Raw genomic sequence first — 22551 nt, 5'->3', positions numbered from 1 at the left:
ACTTCAATTTCTTACCAACCACAATTAGCTTAAATTCCTTATTTTACTTTTTCTGAAAAAAGGCATTACAGACATTTGGTGAATGCAATCAGCCACCAAAAGGCACATGCCATGCTGCAGTTCTGCTACTTCTTGGGCAGTTGCTCTTCAACCTTTAGCCAAAGCAGCCACCCAAAAAACCAAGGCCATGTCTCAGCAGGACACAAAGTCTGTTATGTCTTGCTTTTTTTTCAGCATGGAACCAATGAATTCATACTTCATTACTTAAATGTCTGTTGTCATTGTATCTCAAAGCCCAAACATAGGGCTACAATGCCTGGGAAAAAACCATAAGACAAAAGGGAAGAAAATAGCTATAGGATCAACTTGACAGAGGACATAAAAACCAACCCACAACATTACTATCCAAAATAACATCATCATATCTTCACTGCACACAGACTCAGGGTTACAGTTTTGATGCATAAGCCATGAGATAATTTTACTTTCTTACACCAACATTCTCAAAAGTTAATTGTGTCTGTGTTTTCCCACATGACTTGTGAGTCTAAATGCTCACCTCAGACTCAACCTTCTGTGCAGTGCTCCCACATCCAAACCCAGCTATGCTCCCTTCTCACCTCCCTGCTCCCTGATTGCTGCACTTTGTAATATCTCATGGCTCTCACTGACTGCTCTGCACTGTGTGAGCTGGTTTTGATGCAGCCACTAAGAAGTATTAATTCTGGGGCTAGACCAGGAGGATGCAGCAAGTCTTCAGCAAAGTCTAATGTCCTACATGCACCTGAGTCAACAGGACAAACAGAACTGTCCTCTTGAGAACAGTATGAAGTCAAATGTTATTGGAAAGACAGAAACAGGTGGTTCTCAATAGGTCAGCAGACATCTGGTGACTAAAGACAGCTAATACAATATTTTTGGTCATTACAAATCCTTTATTACCTTCTCTGTTTGAGTATCATACTGTGAAATGAATTCTTCCCAGAAAAGTTATTCTCTCCTGGTTTATCACACTTTTAGAGGTTATTTTAACTGTATTCCTGATGAACAGGTAGGAGGTTGTGTTTGTGTTTTGTTTTTTTTCTGAATAAAGAGTAAAATGAAAAGCTCAACGAAGAAATATCTGAACAGCCTTCCTGAAAGGTAATCAAGTAGCAACAGCTACTTGGAGTACATGACAGTGATTCCTAGTCCAAGTTATTGGAAGGCATAATCAGATCATGCACTATGAATACATTTATCTTTTAAAGAGTACATCTAAGATGCCACCCCAACCCAAGCACAGGGGCTGTAAGTGAACAACATCAAGGACTTTATCAGCTGCCAAGTAAAGATCTGAAGTGCAATGAACATGGTGAAAAGATGCAGCACCCCAGAGAGGAGCAGGGCACCCCAGTGAGGAGATGCCCAGCAGCAAACAGACTGGGCAGGGGAGTACAGGCAGGGCCTGACAATACAGGACTGGAGGCAGAACAAGTAGCTGAAAAGCTGGAACGGGTCTGTGAGCTAAGGCAAGCCACAGACTGGTGCCTGCTGAGGCCCAAAGCCCAGCACCAGGAATAGCCACAACTGGGGAATACAAATGGTGACAGATGACCAGCTGGCAGGAAGGAGAGATGTTTCTGACTACTGCCTTGCAAACAGCAAGATCTAAACAAATACTACAAACATCAAGCACAAAAAGCCCCATTAGATGGTTTCTCTATTTGCATTAGAGTGAACTATTGTTACAGATTGAGTCTAGAGCTCTGACAGAACTTTTCCTACTCATCTTGAACACATTATTGGCAGTACTTTATTTTTCTTTCTTACAATAAAAGTAAGACCTGTGTATGTGGAAAGGTCTTACTGCTCATAAATCCCAGTGCACAAGTATCTGCACCAGTTGCCTGGGTGGTGTTGGGGCACAGGGATGTGACAGACAGGCATAGCCAGGACTCACAGCAACACAACACAGGGGTTTTCTTGCAGCACTTACAATCCAGTAAAACTCTAGTCTAACAGTGCACAGTAACACTGATTTAATGTCTGAGTAGGCTTTTATGAAACAGAATTCTAGTACAAGCAGATCCTATTCACTGCCTATTTTTTCATGTACCAGATACAAATTACAACAGACAGGTACTAAAGTAAAACCTCCTTAACTCTTTCTGAAGCTGTAAGAAGGCAGTCATTTTCTCTGAGACACAAAGATCATGGTCACACACATTCCATCTCTACATCCTGGGCTTGACATTTGAAATATCAATATGTATTTGAAGTTATGATAATGTATATGTATGAAATTTGACTCAAATTGCTATGTTTGTTATCAACTAGTTTCTGCCATTCACTGAACAAGAGTATTTCTTTTATGTTTTTTAAAAGCACAGGGTATATATTTTTTGTACAGCCAGCATGGCACTGTATGAACTTTTCCCATGGATCACTGCTGTGCAGGCTGTAGCCTCCAGGAAGTAAAAGGCAAATAGGCAGATGGGGGAAAGCAGTGTTTCCATTTTCCTTCTAAACCCACTTGTGATGCACCTAATCAACAACAAGATGAGACATCTGGTGACAATTATTTCCAACTATTAGAAAATACTAGATGCTTTTATACAAACATTTCTTATGTGAATAGTAAGTCACACATTCTAATAATGCAATAATTACTATTTTTTTTGTTTTAGCATGGCAACATGCATGTGGCATTGTAACAGCTGTGTATCTTACATTAAAAGGTTATTCTTATTCATAGCTATTAATTATTTTCTCCAGTATGACAGCCAGTTTGCAGCTGACCTGGCAAGGACAGTAATCTACTCCAAAGCTCTTGCTTTTCTTTTCAGGGAGGGGTTCATAGCAAGTAAACAACTCACTGCCCACACTGTTCCTCTGCAAGGATGATTTCTTTGTGATACACTGAAAACAAAAAAACAAACAAAAACACCAACAAAACACAACCAAGAAACACCTGAAAGATGTCCAGTGTTGCCTTTTAAATCAAGAAACCATTCCCGAGCTGTTCTCAGATGAATTTTCTCTGCATCATTTCTGTCCATCAACCTCTCCCCAGAATTAGATCAAGAACAAAACTCACCTCTGGGAAATTAATCACGAGCATTTCTATCATGGAATTTCAGCAGTCAGTCTGATAAATTGCTTTTTTTGTCCCAAAAATTGAGTTTAAACAGAAGGATGGCAATGAGAGTGGAACATTATGTCACTCTCCAGTTCACATATAGATGCAATGCTGAGCACAGTGCAAGTTCTCTACTAATGTCTAAAAAGCTCCTAAAAATTCAAACCCAATACATGAACTAATTCCAGTTTTCACTGAAATATCGTGACCAATTTGAACTCTCAAGTAATTTAATTACAGTAATAAGAGTTTATATTACTACATTCCAGGGCCTGAAATTTCAGTTCTTACTACAGTTACTGCCAAGCACGCTGAGTGGATGTTAAGCCCCTTGATAATTCCCTTCAGATTACAACTGTGTTTGTTATTTTGCCTCTCCCTTATCTGACCAAGTATAAGCAAACTGCTGTTCTTCACAGAAAGCTCAGCAAGTCCTAATTAAACACAGAAAAGCCCGAAATCTTGCTCCTACTCTTCCTACAGGAATGAACAAAGTTCAAATCACTCTTCTGTAGGTGTACTTAGAAAAGTACAATGCCCACCTGCTGGCTTCTGTGCTACCTGGAATTGGTTTCCTTAAAACATTCACCAAGGTGGCCCTAAATGTATTTTATCTGAAACAATACAAAATGATTTTACAGTTCCATGTAGAAGCAGCACTCATGGCTACAGACACACAGCCCAGAGCACAGAAAAACTGACAAGCCAATGACAAACAAGACAAAAGGCTCAAGCAAATGTGACTTTAAAAGCTTTCTTTGTTGTCACCTACACTGCAGCTAAGGGGCAGAATTGATGGCTGGGTCTGGTTTCTCAAGTGGGTCATGTAAATACTCCAGTAAATGAAGGATTTGCTGCCAGCTGCTGGCACAAGGGATGCTGTGGATTTGTGCGTGTCTAACTGCTCCAATCCAAGGGAATCAACACGAACTCCTGAGGCCAAGTTCCAAATGCCCTGGGATGGTCTTTTCTGTCCATTTATTTATTGCAAAACAGGGAGGAGTCATCTATTCCTAGGTCAGCTGCTCCAGAAACAAAAGAAATAAATGAACTTGGGATCTAAACACAACAGATCTTTAATTTTTAAAGTGCACAATTATAGGGTTTGGGTGAATTTTTCTTCAGAACATAAGAAACAGTATGCACTGACAGTTTCTCATTTACAGAGAAAGTTAATAAAAAGCAGATGGAGCTCATAATACAGCAACTGCAGTACATGCTGTAATTAATCTGGCATTCCAAACAATAAACACAATGTCAGCAAGAGACTCGCTTTAAATCTAAGTCAATTATGGATTGATTGCCTCAGCAACACATTACAGAAAATATTTACCATTTACAAACTTGTGTTAGGGTAAGCAATCATTAAACTGCAACAGGTAGTCCATAGGTTCATTAGGAAGCAGCCACTCACCAAAGACTGGGTAACTTGTGTGCATGCATTTCTGGTAGCAAAATATGCAAATATTGCCACTCTTGGCAAATTATTTAAAAAATAGACTAGAAGATAGTGATGTATAGGAAGTCTGGGCTTTCAGACATGAAATATTCCCACTTAGAAAAACTGTGCCAGTGGTATTTCTTTTGAGATGCTCCTACATCCATAGTTTGAAGTAAAAAAAAAAAAATCCCAGTGCTAGTTTTCCAGTCATTTTTCCTCTGTAGGAAAGAATAATTGCAGCCCCTTTCCAGCATCTCCTACAAATCTCTCATGTCCCACCACTCTGAACCAGGAAAACACAGAGCAACAGCTGTAGACAACATAAGTCAGCTGAAAATTGTCCCCACAGTTTAGCTGTTTAAATATTTGTGAGAGAAAATAAATTTTCCATTAACTGTAGAAAAATAAAAGTCTAGCTCACAAATATGGCTAAAAAATAAAAATAAAAGTAAAATTTGATAATTCAATCAAAAATAAACTTCTGCTGTGTTCAAAAAGTTGCCTTCAACTGATTTTACTCTGATAAATTCCAACTGGAATTAAAACAAAGGATTTTTGTAAACACTTGGGTATTATACCAGGCATAAGAGTCACTCCCAAAATTACCTGTAAACACAAACTTACAAAACAAGGAATTGCTTGAGAGAAACTAAATATGGCTCAGTACTCCCCATGCTCTACCACAACAGTTTAACTCCTGAACGTCAGTGCTGGGCATAGGATTATGTCAAGGTTTTGGTTAGCAGCTGTGGCCTCACACACATCACTATCTGGACACTTTTTAATCTGCCCAGGTTAAAAAAAACACAAACAAAAACCAAAAAACCTGTATCTTTAAGGTGCTTAAGCCAGTGGCAACAGAAGAAGCTCAGCAAGTGAGGGGAAAGAAAGTCTCTCTCAACAGCAGGAAGTAGATATTTGCAATATTTGCAGAACAAAGCCCTTCAGTGGCACAAACACAAACCCTGTCTCCCCCAAGTCCTCCAACCCTCTGGAGTCCCCCTCCTTAGGAGAGGTTGGTACTTGTAACAAGCAGACTCTCCAGCCTCTCACAGCAGTTTCAGAGCCTGCCCTTTGAACTCGGCCCAAGTCTGAGAGCTGTTTGTCCTACCCTTTCCCTCTCTGCTGCTGCTGGGGGTGAAGCACAGACATGCAGAGCTGCCACGTGCCTCTTGAAAACCACTCCCTGACCTGCTCCAAACATTTGCTCTGTACCTGTTGGCTTCTCACCACCTAAGGTGGGATGACAGGCCAGGGAAGGCACAACTGAACAGCTACACATCTCAGCCCTGCTTCAAAGGGCACCCCAAACCTGGGTCCCTGCCATCCACTGCCAGCACTGGCTGGGACACCACAGTATTCACCACTTGGCTTCAAATACCCAGGCACTGCTACTGGCAGAGTATTGGGTGGGAATTGATACAACTACATATAGTCAACTCTGTGGCAGGAACTTAAAAATTAGAAAAAAGAGGGAAAATATTCTGTAGAGTCTCCCCTGTGTGGAATGTGGCTCCCTCCCACAGACACGCACACTTTGCCCCAGCACTGACCTGACCCCAGCTCTTGCTCACCTGCCAGCAGATGAGAACAGAGCACCAAAGGACACCCACCACTTGCAGATACAGATTTAGGAACTGCAATTTGGGCACTCAAATCTAAGTTACCAGATGTTAATTTTCAGCTGATGCTGGCAACGACTAGGGTTAAAGTTTTATTTAACAAAATAAAGAAAGAAGAAGATGCAGAAAATATGCAAAACACATGCCTGTCTGCCACTGTAGATTAGGGAGAAAAGAGAAGGAAAGAGTTAATTGCCAAGAGTTTCTTAATTTTTTTTTTCCTTTGGACTCAAATACTACTTACAAAGCTAAGTAGTAACTTTTAATAGAATGAGTCAGCTGATTAAAAGCATAACCCATTTTGTCACAAGCTTTTATTATCTTTGTCTGGCATTTTACCAATAATTCATGCCACAAAATGCCTTCCCTATAGCAATTTCTTTTCCTTTATTTTTTTCTTCCAATGTCCTCAGTCTGGAACCAGCTCCATTTTTACTTTTGGAATTCAGAAGTCTCCTCCCCTCCCTGGTGCACCAATGTGTATGGTCCTGGCTTTTCTACAGGGACTCCTTCTTGCAGCATCCTTCAGGAAGCATCTAAATTGGGATCAATTCTTTTTTCAAAATGTCTCAGAAATGAAGGACTGAGATATTACAGGTAGTCAATTAAGCCACCTTTGTGGCAGGATCTAGAATGTAGAGCAGTGTGGACCATGATTTAATATATCCTGAAAAATCTCCACTAGTAGAGACCCCAAAGCCTATGCAACTTACTGCAATACTTATCTATCCTTGTCCTCCAAGAGACATCTCTTAAGACAAATCTTTGCTTTTAATCCTGACCTAAACAGACACTAATAACAATCACCTCTTTCCTATACCACATAGACTTTTTAAAATTATATATAACATTACATTTTTAAAAACTCTTCCCAATTTATGTTTTCAAATATCTCCTTTGCTTTCCCCGGGATTTTCTCCAAACTCTGAGAATCAGCACTGGTGACTAGTATGATTTCATGAATGAGACCTCAGCAGTACTAAGTTGCATAACATAGATATTTCTTTTATTTACCAACAGTGAGCCTGAATATCCATCCCAGTTTGCTTTACATTGGGACACAGCATTGCAGTCCAGTGCCTGTTTCATCTGTCATACATTATGGTGTTCATACCCCTTGAATACTGTGCACCTCATCTTTCTTCTCCAAGCACCCTGTTCTGAGTTACCATTACTGAGTTATTACTAATTTTGCACTGTTTCTTCATTTTGTTTTGAGTATGAAATCATGTTCTGTCAACTTGAAGCCACTTGCAAATTTTATAAACACATTGTCCCATTAATTAACCCTCAATGAAAAAGCCTCAGAGTATGGGACAGAACATCAGAATATCACAGAAGGCTTTGGGCAGAGAGGGGCCTTAAAGACCATCTCGTTCCAATCCCCCTACCATGGGCAGGGACACCTTCCACTAGACCAGGTTGTTCAAAATCCCATCCAGCCTGGTCTGGAGCACCTCCAGGGATGGGGCTTTCACAACTCCTCAGTGCAACCTAATATCTAATAGAAAGAAAGATGCTACATTTCAATCATTTTAAGGATAGAAGGTCATTGGACTTCCGTTAAGGTTCAGGAAAATCTCCTGCAAGCAGAAAATAAAACATGCACACAGAAAGTGGCTCTTTTGGGTACAGTATTTTCCCCTCACAGCGAAAATACACTCATTCTGACAGTTCGGACTTCTTTGAAGTGACCAAATACACATCATAAGGAAGTCAATTCACCTCTAATCCTCCACCTGACAGTGCCCAGAGGCAGAAGAGCTAACCTGAGTTTAACTGCACTCAATGCAAGAGACACAGGAGAGAACTATACATAGGAATGGGTTTTGCACATGTATAACTATGAATTTCCTGCTAGAAATCTCAATGGGAGCTGTTGGGCACTACAGTATTTTAAGCAAGTTCCACAAAACAGCTTGCATTTTTGTGAAGTCCAATACTTTCTCAGCTCATTTTCTTGGCTAATACTCTCCTCCAGGGTTGAGAAACCATTAAGTTTACATTATTTGACATTGCACTGGACACAAATCCAATAAGCTGGATGAAAATTGTACTCAAAATGAATCCTTTTTATTGCCATCTTGGTTTACTTGCATACATTCTGGTTCTGTTCTGTGATTTTTTAGTAGAATTGCCAATATCCTCAACTCCCATAGATGAGAAACTGGTTTACATTCCCCATATTTTAAGTCATACCTACATTTTGATGCAAGAAAAAAGACATCTGTTAAATGTCTAACAAATAGAAATTGCAGTCATCACAACTGAATCTTTTTGGAAGCTGCACAAAGACATTAGATAAGTGATATGTTAGCTATTTAATCACTGCTCTAGGACTGTAATGGAAGTACACATCAACAGAGGTGTTCACCAGCTTTTACCCAGGATGTTTACCAAGGAAGAACCACAGAATTGTGTCTAATTTCCAAGACTGGGATATATACTCAAAGTTCATGAACACCTATGAACCCAGGGCTGTAATCCTCCTCTCCACTTCTTGGGATACACATTTTCACCAGTCCTGCTGTGACATCTTCCTCTTTTCACCTCCCATCTGTCTTCCCACTATCTTAACACCATCTGTGTCACTAACTCTTTATTATTCTATTCCTTCAAAAATCCTCATTTCTTTAAGACTCCCACTCTAACCCCATGTTTCCTGAATCAAATCTACTTCTTTCCAACTGTCTTCAATTTCTTCATCAGCCTCTCATTTCCTTTCCATGTCTCACTTCCCCCACTCCACTTCATTCCCAACTTTTTCCTTTCCCACAGCTTTCCTGCCATTAACAGGAGCATTTGCCTTTTCCTTTGACAGGAGTTCATACAGGAGCACACATTGCCAGCAGTCCTTGCTTGATGAACATTGCCAGATGGTTTTGGTCTCACCAGTTACACTAAACCAATTCCACAGCTCCAATGCTGTCACAGCCACAACTACCAGTTATCAACAAGCATTTGCCATAAAATAAATGTTTTCTAAGTGCTAGAAATCTGGAGAAAAGTCACAGCAACACTAGTTATGCCCTAGATTTTGTTCTCTTTGGAGCTGACCTGCTTTGCAGGAAACGTTAGTCTTGCCAAATAACCGAGGAATGAAATGACTAGCACAGTTCATACAAAGTTAAGTTTGTACAGATGAAAAGCTTAACATTCTGAAAACCATATTACAGCTATTTTTCAGATATTTCCCTCCTACTGCTACTCCAAAATATCATATGATTCAAATTATAGTTTCCAGAGGAAGTAATTAAAGATACTAGAATTTCTATCAATGATGGTTTTGTGTGTTTGCACTTGATCTTTGGCATGGACTTGGTCTATATTTAGAAAGCAAAGTATAAAGAATGTTTGAAACCAAAGCAACTACAAAACCACCCAGAATTTCATTTACAATATGGGATTCACAGAGATTAGCTAACACTCATACACTAATTCTAGACAGTTTATAGGAGTTGCACAGGTTTGGAGAGGGGAATGCAGTAGGGCAGCGTGAGGCACCAGGTGAGACATGGTCTCTCCATGGGCAAGATTGGTCTTTGGAAGGCACTTACAGAAATACTGTATCATAAAACTCAAAAGACCATATATATTTTTTTGGCAGCTACAGAACATCACACATTAGATATTACTCCTTCAAAGCATAAAAATGTATTGTTCTTCCCAGTAATATTCATGGGTATATGATTTTTTTCCCCTCCAAGCTGTGACAAGACCCTTAAGCTGATTGCTGCTATGCATCCGAGTTTTTCTGTGCTTTTGAAAGCTGGAGGGTTCTGGCCTCCTCCATTCAAGCCATTTTACTTCCAAATCAAAACAAAAATTTCAGTCATGTTTACTAACCTACACTGACTGGCATTCACTGATCAGTTCTTAATGTATAACTGATGTGTTTAAATTAGCACCCAGTTTTTCATGTTAATGTCAAATGTTTGCATACAATAACACATTAGATTGGCACCAATAACTTCTCAACACCCCTTGAAACCTTCAAACCACTATGATTTTAACACATGGAAGCAGGAATACATTATAGTTAAAAAATCATGAAACATGACACTTGACCTTTTTCAGAACTTGTATAACCCGGAAAAAAGGCATGGTGATAAACAATAAAGCAAAAATGTATTATGGACATTTGACACCAGAGCTTGGTCTTCTCTTATGAAAAAGTACTAAAGAGGATGAACAATCCCTTCTCTAAAGAAGAACTAGAGTAAATAACAGCTAACAAGCAGATAACAGAGCATTACAAGCAGATAACAGCAGCGAGAGCTGTATCTTAAAGCCTGACAGAGATTCTTAACTGACTGACTGAAATCATCTGACCAGCATCTCCTGTATTCTGATGACTGTCAGTAATGATGCAGGATATTGTCAATTTTCACAATCTTATTTCCTTTGAAAATGCATATTTTATTTACAACAGCCCAAGACAAGTCAGATAAACCCGTTTTAAGCAATTCAGAGGCCACAAATTAGAATCCATCATAATTACAGAAAGGAATAAAGTAATTGAGCAATTACTTCTCCATCTTTAAAGAACTTTCAAAATAAAGCTACTCAGCATTTCAGATTAACTATTCAATTTTTATTCACTTAAGTTCCAATGATTTGAAAAAAAAAGCTATAGAAGATGGCCCATTTGTGAAGTTAATTAATTTTTACCTATGGGGAAATGCAAAATAGCATTAGTTTTGCTGTAGAAAGGTCAAGCACAAAAATAAGTTTAATGACATTCCAAGAAACAGAAAAAACGGAGTTTGCTAGATCTTGTACCAGATCTGACTGAAATTTTAATTTATGAAGCAACTGCAGAGATAAGAAATTATCTTCCCAGCCCCCAAATCCTGTCAGCATTTTCAAGAAGCATTACAGAGCACCCTTTATCTCCTGGCATGAATAACTTTCAATTCCATTGCAGAAACGTTATGTGCAATTCAACTGCCTCAGATATGAGGATAATTTTTTTAAAAATCTACTTATACACACAGTTATCAGCTGGACAACTGCATAACAGGATGAATCTTTTTTTCACTCGTTTCAGTGAGATCACATGAAAGCTCCAAAGGAATTCTGCTGCACAGAGAGAGAACTGCACACAGAATACCCAAACCAATGGTTCTGTTGTCATGGGCACCAACAAGCAAAAGGCATTTAAATGCCAAGATTTTTGAGAAAACCTTTGCTGAACTGGTATAAAGTCAGACCCACAACTTTACACCTTAGGAACCAAACCCAAGTAACATTAGGAAAAATGCTGCTGACAAAAGAGCCCTGGCCCCAATACAGCAGTGGCCCCAAATGCCCCCTGTGTCAGCAGGCTGGGCACCAGGGCATGCCAGGCTGCAGGGTTGGGCTGCCTAGCAGGGAGCTATGGAGCCAGAGCCACAGACCCCAAGCACGCAGCAAGGCAAGGAAGAGAACGCCACAACTGCACTGTTTACCAGCTGAGAAAACAGTTCTGCCTCCCCTAGTTTTGTTTCTAGCAAAAGTAGTTACTAGTCCTACCTTCCCATATGCTTGAAAAACACACAGAGTGCACCTTTATGGTTATTCCCAACATCTGGAATGATGCTGTTCCAGGGCTATGGCGATCAAAAACTATTGTGTCTCCTGCTGCTACATGAGGTTGTCTCACATGATCCCATTTCCAGTTAGAGACGGGGAGGACACATCAAGGTTGCAAAGGCTCATCTTCTGTCACCCTCTATACATGCAGGTGAAGAGCCTCTCCTGAGGGAACAGGTGGCCACAGCAGAGGCATCAAATCAGCACCTGCACTCACCTTATGGCATCAGTCACTGATCCCCCTGGGAAGGTGGGATCCACAAGAACAAGGAAGGGCACCCAACAGGAGGGGCAAATGTTAAACCAACCCCTGGATTATCAGCAGCAATAGAGCTGCTGACAGTCTCAGCTGGTGCACAGTACATTGCTTTTTCTGTAAGAAGCAGCATGACATTGGGCAGTTTGAGCCTATGTTTCCACTGATCTGCACATGGAAATCAATGTGAGAGTAAATTAAAACTTGATCATGAACCAATACAGAAGTTACCTCCATTTTTAAGTGCTTAAGCATTGAGGCACTTCAGAGTGCTCTTTTTTGCATTGCTCTGCATCCCTAGTTAAATGTCACAGAACAGGGTCTGGTTGTTCAGGGAAGGGACATGACTCCATACATTTTGGTTCCTACAAAGAATTAGAGTACAGCCTTGTGGGACAGTTGGCACAATTTTCTAAAACATCTTAGTGGAAGAGAAACTCAGGTTTGTCAATAATCTCCACGCAGTGCTGCAGATCACAAAGGGCCTGATTAATTTTCCCCCAACATATTTTTTTTAATTGTAGCTTAAGGCTCCTAGCCAATTAAGTGACTATGAATAGCACTGAATTTAAAGTAGTGAAGTTAGTTGATATATCCCACAATCACTCACTTCCACTGTCTTGGGTTTGCTTTGGTTTGGGTTTTTTTGTTGTTTGTTTTTTGTTTGTTTGTTTTTTGTTTGTTTGGTTTTTTGTGACAACAGCAGAAGCTACAAGGATTAGAACCAGAAACAGCACACAGAGAGATAAAAGTAGATCAAGAGCAGGAGTTGACCCAAACTATAAAAACTATTGTGACAGTACTTGTTTCATTAACGAGCCTGAACCATCTGACAGTTCTGTGCTGCTGGGTGATGTTCTCTGGTGGGGCTGACTCAGCATTTAAGACTGATGTGCAAAATAAAACTCAATATATTATTCTATTTACAGAAACACAAACTATCATTTGCTTTTACAGTAACTCATAATAAAGAGTTTTGCTTTAAGATTGACAAATCAGTGACACAGATCAGTACTGAGAAGCATAATAAGCAATTCCAGCACATAAAGCTCTGTTCTGCTTTATTCACCACATCATTTTTGCAGTTTTAGAGGTTATATATGGCTATGAATGAAGACATTGCAATTTTACAAGTGAATGAAATTACAGGAGGACTTAGAAAACTAATACTTTTATCATACAATTTACAGAGGCATACTCGCTAAAAGGAGCAAGATTCACTTTTATACTCAAAGGATTAAGATCAGATCAGGTGTAATTAAGAAAAGTAGCCTTTGTAAGAAAATCTTTTCATGCAACTCAGACCATCTCTGAAATATAAAACCTTTCATTTCCGTGGAAAACAAACCTAACCATGCCCTGATAGGGTAGCTGAGGTTTATATGCAGATGAAAACTCCCCTTTCTCCTGCCCTACGATTTAAGTCTCACTTTGCAAGCAGTATATATAATAAATACCAATTGATTTGAAATATTTCTACACTCAAGTTGCAGCTATAGACTGTCCAAATCTATATAAAAAGTCTGAGAATATTTTTAACCTGTGTCCATATTCACAGGAGAGAGTTGCTTATTTTCCTCCATTATATATATATAAATATACACATACCCTCACTTGTACCTTTATTTTAACTTTCCAAGCTATATTGATGTTCCTCATAAATGATTCAGTAATTCAAATACAAAAAAGCAGGTATTATACTCCCTTATTTACTTTGCATAAACAGCACACACAGCCAGGACAGGATTGACTCGAGCTTAACAGAGAAGCAAAAGAAATTTAATATTTTTATCTGGTCAATTTCTGAAATGTCAGTTTTATACATGAAGATGAATTTAACAAAATGAAACAAAACCAAAACCAAACAACAACCACCACAAAACCCCACAACATCATCTCCCCCCAAACAAACCAACCCCTGAAAAACAAGCAATTCCTCCTTACCATTCAGTTCTAGGAACGCTTTCAGAAATGGTTTTATGACATTGTACAGGATGTAACCATTATTGAAAGCAACACTAGGGGACAGAATTGATTATATTGCTGTTTAAATCAATGGTTTTGCATAGCCTTGTATTGGGTTCTGGGTTGTGGGGATATTCTGGGTTTATTAACCTTTTTTGTGGCCAGTTTTTAGTTTCCTGAGGCAGATATTTTCTAATCAAAAAAAAAATCCAAACAGAGAACTACACCTCTATGACTACAATAAAAACGAGAAGGTGAAGATCTTTGAGCTCAGCAAGGATAATTAATAGATGCTGTGTTGTCAATAACCACAATTTTTGCACAATACAGCTAGTTCCAAATTACTTTTTAACAAAATTAAAATCAGGCATAATATGTATACACTGTGGAAAAACGAAAAAAGAAACTAATCTCTTGAGGCCAGAATAATGAAGTCATTTAAGGAAAACTGAACTAAAAATTGTGTTACATCTGCAACACCTTGTGAACTAAACCACAGCACCAAGTGCCACATTGACTTGTTTTTTGAACTCTTCCAAGGGTGGCAACTTCACCACTTTCCTGGGAATGCTGTTCCAACTCTCCCAGTGAAGATATAGACACACACATACACAGCACATCATTATGCATTTAGGAGTTCTACAAGACAATGAAGCAAAGGGCCTAAAATATTACGCAATTTTTAGTGACTTTTATGCTTGTTTGACTCAACTCAGACTTGGCCAATTTCTTGGGGAAAATGTCAGGTTATATAACTGCACTTTGCAGTCTTGCCAGCTCTGAAGTACACCAAGCCACCTGGTATTCAGAAAAAAATTATGTATGTAACTTAAAGTCCAGTAGTACAAACCAAAATCCTTTCAGCATCACCACAAGCCCAGGGATAATTAAAACCAGAGAAATTTATTAATTTCTTTAAGCTTTGCATTTATTACAAAATATTATCAATGCAATGAGACAATCTCCTAAAGCAAGAGTCCAAAACCACTTCATGCCACATAGGCACTTTTAACTCTCAAAGTTTCTCAACTGCTGCCTCATTGAGTCCATGGTTTTGCTTAGGGGTGTTTTGGTTTAATGGGGTTTTTGGGGCTGTGGGTTTTGGTTAGTTGGGGTTTTTTTTGCCAGGGGAAGAAGGGGGATCTACAGACCTCCAGTCACACGAGATGATGTTACAGTGCTGTTGAAAGCTCACATAACTCACACAAAACTGTGCTGTGCAGCATTGTCAACTCTTCTGTTATCATTGCTATTTTACAATAAAATATTGGGTTTGAACATTGAGCATCAACAAAGTCATACTTGCATCCATTAATACACTGAAAACAAACAATTTCAGGTGTTAGGCACAGGTGTTTTTGCACTATGTTTCACTGAAATTTCTGTGTGTGAGAGGCAGCCTCCCCTTTGAACAAATGTGGGATTCAGTTCCCACACCAAGAGCCACACTGTGTAACAGTCAGGGATGTGCTCACGGTTTAAGAAATGATGTAATGTCTCCATGGAACACGAGTGTAAGTGATGAAGGGCCCACACATGGGACACTGAACTGGCAAGCACAACATTGAACTGCTCATGTGTTAACCACTTGTATATCTTACTGTGAGAGGTTTAGCACTAAAAGCATTTTGTGCTCTTTTTTAAAGATTGTGCTGACAAATTGAATCAAGGAATTTAGGTATATTTGAAGAGAAAAATAAGTTATCTGAAAAGCATAAAATCAGATTTGAGGTCTGTCAGAAAACCTGTGATGATATGATGGAACAGGATATAACCAGGCATCATGTTTGCTGCACTGTCTGACACCGCAGTTCTTGATTCTCTCCCTCCCTATTCCATCTGAAAATATGAACTTCAGCCTTTATCGCATTACTGGGAAACAACTGAAATTTGATTTAAAGGTCTGAAGCAACAAACATTGTAGCTTATTCTTGGTATCTAAGGCAGTAACTCACATCCAAGTTTGGCCTTGAGTTCACCAAGCAGTGACATTTCTGTTTTTAAAAAGTAGCCTCTAGCTTTTATCATAATGCCTCAAAGTGCTAAACAACACTCCAGTAAACAGGAGCAATGTTTTACCAGAGTGGCTGAAGTCTCTCTGTAGAGTTATTTGCCTCAAATGTAGTATCACAGCTGCTAACTTCATTGTGCATATTACCTTTGCAGCTTAAGATACGAAAAATAAAATACTGGACTCTGGGAGATAATTTGAAAAAGGCTAAATTTAAGGAAAAACTGTGAAATCAAACTGCCAGGAAATGAATGCCAGCAGTGCCCAATGCTCATTCTTGCTGCCTTCTTTCTAATGTCTTCAGTACCACTATGTTTCCTCCTACTACTCTCCTTGGATATAAACTTGACATGCTGTGTACTTGACTTGAGTTTGAGACAAGCTAATGAAAAATAGCACATAGTAAATGATAACGAATGAGTTTAAACTTTACAGTTATTAAAAAAAAGATGAAAAGGTAAGTAAAAAGAAAAATCAGGTGAGGAAAAAATAGAGACACCAAACATGGACTAGATTTTTATTAACTAACTTAAAATGCATCAATAATGAGAGGAAAAAAAACAGAAAAAGCAAAGGCAAAACAAAACCCCAACAAACAAAAAAAGCGAGAAACAGCAAATGAGAGAAGAGGTGAAATAAAATAATAGCAGCTCAAGAGAAAAAGAAAAAAGTTAACTTCAATAGATGACAGATAAAAAGGAGCTGGACACTGTAATCTGAAAATGGAAGAGGAATGAAAATATGGGAATAACAGGAAGAAAAAAAGACCATGAGAAGTCCTTTTTTAAAGTAAATGGCGAAAGAAATCCCAGAGTTATCCCTGCTCTGTAAGTTCATTTCCCCTTACCAGCTTTTATAACTTCTCAAAATATTCCCTGCTCCAAGTCTCTGAATGACTTCCTTCCTAGAGCCACTAAGTTCACAGGAGCTGAAGTGATTCTTCAGCTGGTTGTTACCCAAATGCTATTTCAGGGCTGTCTGCACTCTGAGCACACACATGACCCATAACTTCCTTACGGCTGCTGAAATACAAAGAGACACGTGGATTTAAAAACAAACAGGAGTAAGGAATATGGGTGATATCCGAACTTCCATTTACCCATTTCCTAAAGAATCAAATTACCCTCAATAGGCACTGCTGGGGAGTAACTTGATGTCCACCTGCTCCCAATGCTTTCAGCATTACAGGTTCATACAGACAAGTGGTGGAGCAGACTGAGGATACAGTGAGGGTTAAGACAAATGCACAAGGAACTCCCCCTCTCCAATAAAAAAAATTTTGGTTTTAAGCCACCTCGGTCCCCCATGTGATAGACAATAAAAGCATCTGTGGGAGCACAGCAGAAAGGACTGGGCAGGAACAGGACAGGTCAGTGTTTTGGGAATGGAGAGGAGAAAAAACATTAGCTTACACTTGTCTGGAAAGTGTTTGTGGAACTACAGCCTCTGACCATTTAGGTTTTGGCAACCTACTGGTAGTCTTAATACCACTGAATAAATCTTTAAAAGACAATTAACAGCATTCCTAAGAAACAGTAACTATAACAGAGTGAAAAAATGTGTTGAGAGCAAAAGTTACTGTCTCAGTTTGATCTTTAACTCATTGCACTACAGAAGATGTGCACTACACCCTCGAGGTGTGAGGCTTTGGCACACCCTGAACTGCAGCACCAGCACAAGGCAGAGCAGACCATGCCAGTGCCAATTCTTCCATCATTGATGGACAGGAATCAGTCATGAAGTGCTTTAAATTGTTCACATCCCTCTCTAAATCTCAATGTTATGGGATTTCTTTGTCAACCTGAATAAATGCTTACTTTAAGATGCTACCAGAAGATTTATATCTGTTTGCATTTTGTAAATATTTATTTCAAAACTTTAACCTTTCTCACCTCTCATCACTAGAGCAAGACTGAAGCATATGGTGTTCATTAAAACCAGGAAATTCCTGTTTTGCTCTTATGAAACTGTTGAGAGCGGATAATTGTTTGTTGTTTTTTTTTTAATTCTAGCTTTGCAAAGACCTGTTTCAGAAATTTCACATTAAGCAATATATTTTAATTAGAAAATGTTTACATTCTGCATATGTCAAATCCAGATATTAGCCTTTTGCAATTAAAAAATCGAAAAAATATTATTTATTAGTCTTAATTAATTATTAATTTCTTAATAGTAATTTATATTTATTTATTGATGGTTACCACTATTATACTTAATATGCAGCACTTGGCAGTCATCAATGTGAAAGTTATAATACATGTAACACATTAAAAAAACAATTTGGGAACTCACAGGTCACCTATTCTTAGTGCTTCAGCTTTGTCATAGCACTGTTTTTCTCTGTAAGATCACAGTTTTTAAACTGAGATTGGACGTGGCACTCAGTGCCATGATCTTGTAAAGGAACTGGAGTTGGAGCGAAGGTTGGACTTGATGACCTCGGAGGTCTTTTCCAACCCACTTTATTCTATGACTCTATGAAAAGGATTCTGGGTCTTGTACAGAACTGAATTTTCATATCCTTGCTGAACCTTACCATGCACATCTTGTCTGCAAGTTTCAATACCTTTGTGTTTCAGTTCAGAAGAAAATATGTAGTCTGTCCTTATTTATTTAGAACCAAAGGTGTGAAATTAAGAATTGACAGCAGAGAGAAGAGCAACACCTTAAGCTCTAAGTATTTCATGACAGACTGAACAATGTATGTATAGCTACAGTTCGCAAACAAAGATTTGGACAGGGCTCTCCCCACGTGCCCTTCCAGCCTGCGCAGTGGATGTTTTAGGTGAGGCTCAGCGTGCACAGAACTGGCCCCACCATTTAAGTCCCAAGGTCCATTTCCCACGGCCAAGCGAGCTTGGACAGTGACAGTGAAGTCCTCGGGACTGTCACAGCACCCGGTACTAAGCGGGGCTGACCCTGCTGAGCATCCGAGATCTGATGGGATGGGATGGCAGGGAGGCTTTAACTGCCAGGGAACGGTCCCACTGAGACTGGAACTCAGGTCCTTGGGATTCAGAGTCCAGAGTGCTCTCCTTTACACCACGGGACCACCCTAGACTGAACAATATCTCAGAAACAAAGGCAAAGCCAGATGTGTTCTCCTATTGATTGTTTTTCCCTTATACTGGTGTGGTAGTTCTGGCTTTAGTTTGAGCGAGGCCTCAGCTAGGCCTCAGTTTCATCAGGCCCAGAGGATGTGATATAATTAGAAGGGACAAGCATCCCCTGACTTAAGCAACCAAAGAGGTATTTCATACCATCTGACATCATCAAGAAGCATCAAGAGGTATAAAAAGAGAGGAAAGTTGTGAATTACCAAAGGCCACAACACAAACCCACAGAAAGTGAAGCTCCCAGAAGTGCCAAACTATATGAAAAAATCTTGTGCACTCATTTCCCAGCCGAGGGCACAGGGAAGGAACATGTTCCAAGTTCAGGTCCACAGAGACAGCCCAGTTATTTGCTGCAGACTCCCCTCAATCACAAAATGCCATTAAGTGAAGCTAGAACATGTTAAACACTTGGAATATTTCCCCCTATATAAACAGCTGCAAATGGAAAGTTACAGAATTGCAAACAATTGGTACCAAGTGTAAACAGAACATGTAAACCACACTTTATTTTACAAGGAACAGGAACCTCTAGATTAAGGGGTTCTTTGTACACCCAGTAATTTCCTATCTCAGGTGTGTATATACACAAATTCGCAGACCAAAACGAGCCAGAGAGCACAAGTCTCAATTCTGGAGCCACCCTGAAATCCACAGGCATTTGAAACACTTTTTTAATAGTATCGAATATTGCTAAAATGTCTGGTTTGCAGCCCATCACTATCTCACTATCTGAAGTTTCTTTTGGCATAAAGACTTTCCAGGATAATCATTCCCACTGAGATACACTCAGTATGCCCAGCTGTATTATGTGTTCTGTTCCATCAACTTCTAGTTTTATTATCAGCTCATAACTCTTGGCTGTTTTATTTCCCTTGGTACTCAAATTCATTCCATATACTGATAGAGCTTCACTGCATTATCTTCTAACTGAGATCACTAATAAAGAGCCTAAATTAATCCGCTTTAAAAGCTGCATCTCCAGGTACCAATGAAAAAGACCTAGACAGCCACCTCAGCTGACCCTCTTGTCATGGCTTTTTAGCCACCTTTCCTCTTCACAACCAGACTCACTTCAATTTGGGGGAAAATGGTGCCAATACTGCTTTACTTCTTTTCTTGCTTCAAAATTAAAACACACTCTTGTTCCTCTGTTTGCTGAGGAGCTTCAGCTGTGCATCAATTCCCAGCACCTCAGGCAGGGTATGCAGAGCACCATGGGCAGAACTCAGGCTTGCACTCACACCTTGTCACTCTTGCATTACTGCAAATTTTAGTTCCACGCATACACAAAACACCTGCGTTTTTTCCAGTGGGAATCCCTTCCCCATTTTCCCTGCTTAAGTGAGATCATTTTTTAACCCATGCAAGTGAGGGAAAAAAATTAAATTTGGACTTCAATTTGGACCACGCGGCAGAGTACCTCAAAGACTGAATCTCACCTTACACCACGAAAATATTATTAATCCTGCACCTGTATAAAAAGATAATTTTTCTACCCATAAGACCTTCATTTACAGTGGTTGTTAAGCCCACAACTTCACCTACACATTCTAAATATAATGTATAAAGAAATTATTTGAACTCCACTTTTGTGGATTTTAATATGTATCAGGCTGAACAGAAATACATGCAATCTTAAAAATCAACTCCTATGTCATTTTTTGCACAGAAGAAAAAAACCCCATGTAATTTTCATCCAGTCACAGCTATGATTCCTTAAAAACGGAGTAAGAAGGCTCATTTAAAAAGGAGATGTTCCAGACTGCATACTTAGTTCACGCTAATAGGCTGGACTTCCAAAAGAAGAATAATATTGGTCATCCCTAAGGAACAGCTCCACTTAGGTTTGCTAAAGCAACCCAAAAAGCATGCAGGGTGTCTCTGTCAGGGACACAATGAGGATTTATTGTTCTGCTGCCTTTGACCAACACATCTTTGTACTCAACCCCACAGCACACCCACTGATCTGCAATGTTACCAGAAAGACTGACTTTGGCTGCCATAAAATAAAGAGACTGTTCTGATTAGATGCAGAATTGTACAGCAGAAAGCACACACCCTAAATGCAGTAAATACAACAGCACTGACAATAAAGTACTCACAGAACTGCAAACCCCTTATAATGGTTTGTATGTCAATTATCTATATAAAGCCAAGATAACTTAAACGAGAAATTTCTATAAAAGACAGACTGAAATGAAGATATTTTAGGTGTCCAGTATTGATATGGTGACTAAAAATAGATTTTTTTATTCTGAGGTTTTACTACTCCACCAACTAATCCCACCCCATAAAAAGAACAAAATAAAATACCTTTTTTCGATTTAGCTCCAATCTTCAGCTTGGATGGCCAAGCAATCTGTGTATTTGTTTCTTCCATAATCTGTTAAAAAGAAGACATTTATGAAAAATTAAACTTTTATTGTTCTCCTACAAAGTCATAAGTTCATTTTTTAAAAAAATACAATGTTCACTGCTTTTAATTCTGTTGACTATTATTACTTGCAAGTAGCACAAGCCAAAAACTATTTTTCTAGTTTTCTTAAGAATTCTCTGTTAGTAGGACTGAGTTCTGATCATCCAAAAGAATTCCAGAGAGCAAACTCAAGATGCTCAACAGTTTCCATGAAGTTCAAATGCACAGCAGGCTCTAGGTCCATCTCAGAGGGAATTTCAAACCTCTACAATTCAACAAAAAAATATTTTTTAGTTACCTTAAAATAGTATTTAGGTAAAGCCTATCAAATTCAACCCAGTCATGCAATGTCATACTGGCAAAGAGTTCCGGTGCTTCGCTGACCCTTTCAGTGGTGAGACAGGAGAAGGAACTGCAGGACACCAAAGCCTTTATCTATAGGAATTGAAATGCAGCTCCAAGAAGCTCTGGGCATGTCTACAGAGACTCCTCTCTAATATTGTGATGTCATCAATAAGAATGGTGAGATCATACATCTCCTCACACTTGAGACATAATGAAAACAATTAAAATGTCAAAATAATTAACAAAGCCACTTCCCAGATGAAAGCTAATGCATTAAGAAAATGGCTAAAATATCAGTAATTTTTCCCTAAGAGTACAATTCAGAACTAAGGCGGACTTTTGTAACAGTTCAATTATCTTCAACATCCAAATTCCCAGGATATCACAACTTCCAGATTACTGTGCCATGTGGAAAAACTGAAAGTGTCAGGCAGACTTCATTATAGTATATTTTTGGTTTCAGCAACTATGGGATAATAAGTTACAGCTGAAATAAAACATTTCCAGGAGGGTGAAATTCAACAGCAACATACACATACTTTTCAGTTTTTCAATCCAGATGTTAAAAAAGCTGTTTCAAAGATTTCACTTGTCTCCAATAGAAGGCTTTGGCCAGGATTATTCTTAATTGTACACCAGGCAATGAAATGCACAGAAAATTGAAAGGCATTAGCTGAAAGGAGA

The 22551-nt window shown here is 39.0% G+C and overlaps 1 protein-coding gene across 2 annotated transcripts in view; it reads right to left on the bottom strand.

Moving 5' to 3' along the window:
- The window catches only part of BICC1 (BicC family RNA binding protein 1), a 104206-nt gene that overhangs the window by 34634 nt on the left and 47021 nt on the right, over positions 1 to 22551 (bottom strand). For both annotated transcript variants that reach the window (XM_071563978.1, XM_071563980.1), the window contains exon 3: positions 21420 to 21489. In XM_071563978.1, the coding sequence (XP_071420079.1) occupies positions 21420 to 21489 (70 nt within the window). The remainder of the gene's footprint in view (positions 1 to 21419; positions 21490 to 22551) is intronic.

The sequence above is a fragment of the Pithys albifrons genome, chromosome 9, assembly GCF_047495875.1.
Source record: "Pithys albifrons albifrons isolate INPA30051 chromosome 9, PitAlb_v1, whole genome shotgun sequence".
Taxonomy (NCBI): Eukaryota; Metazoa; Chordata; class Aves; order Passeriformes; family Thamnophilidae; genus Pithys; species Pithys albifrons.
The sequence above is the reverse complement of the archived record's forward strand: the minus strand, read 5'-3'. Positions and strand labels throughout refer to the sequence as shown.